Source organism: Capsicum annuum, unplaced genomic scaffold (genome assembly GCF_002878395.1).
Source record: "Capsicum annuum cultivar UCD-10X-F1 unplaced genomic scaffold, UCD10Xv1.1 ctg81550, whole genome shotgun sequence".
Taxonomy (NCBI): domain Eukaryota; kingdom Viridiplantae; phylum Streptophyta; class Magnoliopsida; order Solanales; family Solanaceae; genus Capsicum; species Capsicum annuum.
Genome location: NW_025892279.1, coordinates 8,869 through 13,816, shown reverse-complemented (window position 1 = coordinate 13,816; position 4,948 = coordinate 8,869). Strand labels below are relative to the sequence as shown.

The 4,948-nt window shown below is 34.0% G+C and overlaps 1 protein-coding gene across 1 annotated transcript; it reads left to right on the top strand.

Moving 5' to 3' along the window:
• Positions 1 to 313: 313 nt before the first annotated feature.
• On the top strand, positions 314 to 1,783 carry LOC107843038 (polygalacturonase inhibitor). The gene has a single exon (XM_047405796.1). The coding sequence runs from the start codon at positions 507 to 509 to the stop codon at positions 1,527 to 1,529; it is 1,023 nt and encodes a 340-aa protein (XP_047261752.1). The 5' UTR covers positions 314 to 506; the 3' UTR covers positions 1,530 to 1,783.
• The last annotated feature ends 3,165 nt before the right edge of the window (positions 1,784 to 4,948 follow it).

Genomic DNA, 4,948 nt, shown 5'->3' with positions numbered 1-4,948 from the left:
GTGAAATTTTTCTTAGGAAAAAGTAAAAATTTTCATGGCCAAACAGATCCTTCATTTATACTTTTTTTTATAAATTTTAAATTAGAATATTGAATTGATCTAATTAGTTTAGCTTTAAATATCATTCTAATTAACTCTTGAAAAATCAAAAGTATCACATACATTGAAATAGAGGAATTAAATCACTTTCATAGTAACACTCTCGTTGTAAAGGGCTTTGGGATCATTTGATATGCAGATTAATTTTTGCTGAGATTATAGTTTTGAAATTATAATCTTTAGACTAATTTATCCTGTGAGAGACGAGATTAAATAGTCTCAAATTGAAACATCCCATGATTAAATTCAAGACAAAATTTATAGGACATTTGTTTGACGGTATAAATTTATGAGAGAATAACATTTACGTAACTAATCTTTATCGAGGGAGAGGGACAACCAATACTACGTACAGAGGAAGAATATCATCCTTTAAATACTATGACCAAATACTAAGAATCTCACACATGTTTTCGAGTTGCTACAAAATGAAGCCCTCTGTAGTTTCCACTCTTTCTTTTTCTCTCTTCTTTCTCTCCCAATTCTTGCTATCTCTCTCTGAAAGGTGCAATCCAGATGACAAAAAAGCCCTCTTAGAAATAAAAAGAGGCCTAGGCAATCCCTATGACTTGATCACGTGGGATCCCAAAACTGATTGTTGTACTGATTGGGTTAAAGCTACTCTCTCATGTGATGAAAAAACTAATCGTGTTACTGTCCTAAACCTCTTCCAAATTAATAGCCCCGGTCACCTCTCTCCTGCCGTTGGAGACCTTTCGTACCTCCAAACGTTAGACATCAACAATGTCCGAAATCTCTCCGGTCCTATTCCACCCACAATTGCTAAGCTCTTGAAGCTCACATTCTTGAGAATTAGTCAAACAAACATTTCAGGACCCGTGCCTGAATTTCTTACTCATTTGAAAAACATAACGTACATCAACCTGTCGTACAATAATCTCGTTGGTACAATCCCACCCTCTCTTTCTCAACTTCCAAACTTGGAGTTCCTGCGTTTAGATAGGAACAAAGTTACTGGAACAATTCCAGAATCTCTCAGCAACCTAGCTCCAAAACTCACGTATCTTTACCTTGGACACAACCAACTAACAGGCATTGTGCCAAATTCTTTTGCTGGTTGGAGCTTCGACACAATTGACTTGTCAAGGAACATGCTTGAAGGGGATATTTCATTCTTATTTGGCAAAGATAAGACAACGTTTGAAATGCTATTGGATCATAATAAGTTCAACTTCGACTTCTCAAAGCTGACATTTGGGAATAGATTAGCGAGGTTGGATTTGAATCATAACAAGATTTATGGGAGCCTTCCAACAATCTTGACGAAGCAATCTTGGCAGCTGTTCAATGTGAGTTATAACAGTCTTTGTGGAAAGATTCCACAGGGTGGATCTATGCAGAGATTTGATCAATATTCCTATTTTCATAACAAATGCTTGTGTGACGCACCATTGCCACCATGTAAATGATCATGACTAGTACTGGTTTTTCCATTATATATTCACAGAAATAAGAGTGGTAAGCTACTACATGTGTTCTTGTGGTCCTACATCCACCTATCTTTCTATGTATTTCAACCTCTCTTTGAATGTTGATATAAGCCAGTAATAAACTTAAGGCTGTCAATAGGCATATGAATGTACTTTAGATAGGCATATCTATCTATTTGTCCTTTTCAGTAACCTCTTGATCGATGAATTAATGTGCATTGAATGAAGTTAAATCGACTTGTCCAATCTGCACCAAACAAGATCAGATTTGGTTACAATATTAAGTAGAACAACTTGCAATATTGGTTCATTTTTTCTTCTTCTCCTCCTAATTTTCCTAATACAAATATACAGTGCCCATACGTCAATACTCTATATATTAAATATTAGTTCAATTCCTTAATATCCTTGTGTGTCGATTATTCTTTCCTCCACACGAGTAGCACAAAAATGTAATAACTAATAGTCTATTAATTTCTAGATCAATGCTTTTTTTTTAAAGAATTTTTATCTTTCATAATTGATAAAATCTCCAGTGAACTCAGCTTAGCAGTTAATAATGTTAGAACAATAATGATAATTGTACAAGAAATTCAAAATAAAACTTGCTTGGCTTAGAAGCACAATAATACACTTCTTGAAGATAGTTGGAGTCTCTCCCACGAGCAAACGGAAGAACTAGTGACAATTCTATCTTCGGGGTTCAACTAAGCCACAAAACAAGTAGCATTCAAGAATGTTGCTCTTCTATTCTTGAATCGGTGATTTCACCATTTGATCAATGTCTCTCAAGTGTTTTTCAAGGGGAAAATAGTTTTGAGTGCTTGTCTTTCCAAACAAAAGACACTATTTATAGGGTAAAATTTTCATGCAAGTGAAAAGTATTAATTAAGCAATAGTTAATAGGTTCATGAACAAAAATTGTCTTTCTTTCAAGTTTCAAGAACCTAAAACTTAAATGAATTTACAATTGTTAATGCATTTGTAACTCAAGATGCATTTGTTTCAATTGTAATTTCACATTCATTTTCCTTGTAACTCACAATGCATTTGTTTCAATATTAATTGAAACATAAAAAACTTTTAACCAATGCACTTGTTCAAAAAATTGATTGAAACATAAACTTTAGTAATAACAATCCCCCACTTGTTTCAAGAAATTTTATCTTTAAGAAACAAAATTCTTTTGAGAAATTAATCTAGCAACATGCATCAATAATGGTGTCTTTTGGACTTGAACCATTAGCTAGTGAAGACTTTCTAAATCATTGACTACATAGTGAACAAATCTTGAACTAAGTAGTTCATTGAATGAAGTAGAAAAATACTCCACACATATTGCTATGTTCCGGTGAAAATCAAAATCCTTTGACACCTTACGACCATATGTCCTGAATCCTTTTAGCTAAGTGCTTTAAGATTTCCCTGTTAAAATCTTATTGAAGCGGCCTCCACTTCGCACTTCGTGTGGTGAATTCATCAAGAGTAACTTAGCATACTCTGACTAAGTAGTCTATGAATTTCATTAAGAGAAATTAATCTCATCCTCCTTTACAACAAAGTATCAGTAAATCTATCAAGAGTGTTCCTACACACTCCAACCGATATCGGTGTATAGACTTAATAAGAGAATAGAATCTCATTCTTTTCTTTTGTAGGAATATTGTCAAATCTATCAAGAGTGTTATTATTTACTCCAACTGATATCGGTCTTATAGATTTATCAAGAGAAAAAATCTCAACTTATGCACATCTACTCACTCTCTAGGGAATTTTTTTTTTTATTGATGTGCTTCACAATTGTAACTTTACTTGTTTTTCCCTTTGAACCTAAGATTACATCATTAGGTAGGGTTACCTAAAGTACAATCAATCTACAACAGGTTTTATTCCCATCCCATTACAAGTTTGTACCACCAATTCCTTGCCTAACCCTTTAGACAAAGGATCTGCTAAATTGAGTTTGGACTTCGCATATTGAAGCGATATTATGCCATCCTCCAATAATATTCTCACATGATTGTGTTTGAGATGAACTTGTCTTGACTTGCCATTGTAACAATCACTTGAAGCCCGAAATATAACAGCTTTATTATCATAATATATAGTCAAAGGTGGTATTGGCTTACCTCATAATGGAATATCTATCAGCATACTCCGCAGCCAATCAGCTTCTTCTCCAGCAAAAGACATAGCGATAAATTCTAACTCCATGGTTGAGTGAGTAATACATGTTTGCTTCTTTGATCTCCAAGATATTGCTGCTCCAGCCAAAGTGAAAATCCAAGCAGTAATAGATTTAGAGTCATTCGGATTAGAATTCCAAGTAGCATCACTATATCCTTCAAGAATTGCGGGAAAGGTAGAATAATGCAGGCCAACATTAATTGTAACCTTCAGATACCTTAAAACACGAATTAAGGCATTCCAATGCTCAACTCCAGGGATACTAGTAAACTTGCTCAAAGTTCCTACTGCATAACCAATATCTGGCCTAGTACAATGCATGGCATACATAAGACTCCCAACAATCTGAGAATATGTCAATTGATCAAGAATATCACCAGAGTTTCGCACTAGTTTGATGCTAGGATCAAATGGTGTAGGAGCAGGCTTGTCATCAAAATGACCAAACCTCTTTAGAACCTTATCAATATAACTTGATTGAGTAAGAGTCAAACCACTTGCCGATCTTAGAATTTTGATGCCTAAAATTAGATCAGCTTCTCCAAGATCTTTCATTTCAAACTGAGAAGCAAGAAAATATTTTATTTCTTTGACTCTTTCAATATCAGTTCCAAAGATCAACCTGTCATCTACATAAAGACATATTATAACACCAGAATTTTTTTAAAATTTACTAAATATGTAGATATCTCCACCATTGATTAAGTAGCCATTAGAAATCATAACTTTTCTAAATTTATCGTGCCATTGTTTTGGAGCTTGTTTTAATCCATAAAGAGATTTAAGAAGTTTACAAACTTTACGTTCTTGACCAGGATTGACAAATCCTTCTGGTTGTTTCATGTAGATTTCTTCGTTTAGATCTCCATTCAAGAATATAGTTTTCATGTCCATCTGATGAATCACAAGACCATGAATTGCTGCTAGAGCAATCAAGAGACGAATAGAGGTCATTCGAGCTACAGGTACAAAGGTATCAAAATAATCAATATCTTTCAATTGAGTAAAGCCTTTAGCTACCAAACGGGCTTTGTACTTATCTAAAGTATCATCAGATTTCATTTTCTTTCTAAAAATCCATCGGCAACTAATTAATTTACATCCAGGAGGAAGATCTGACAATATCCATGTATTATTAGATAATATAGAATGCATTTCATCATTAATGGCTTCACGCCAAAATGGAGCATCATGTGAAGAAATAGCTTCAG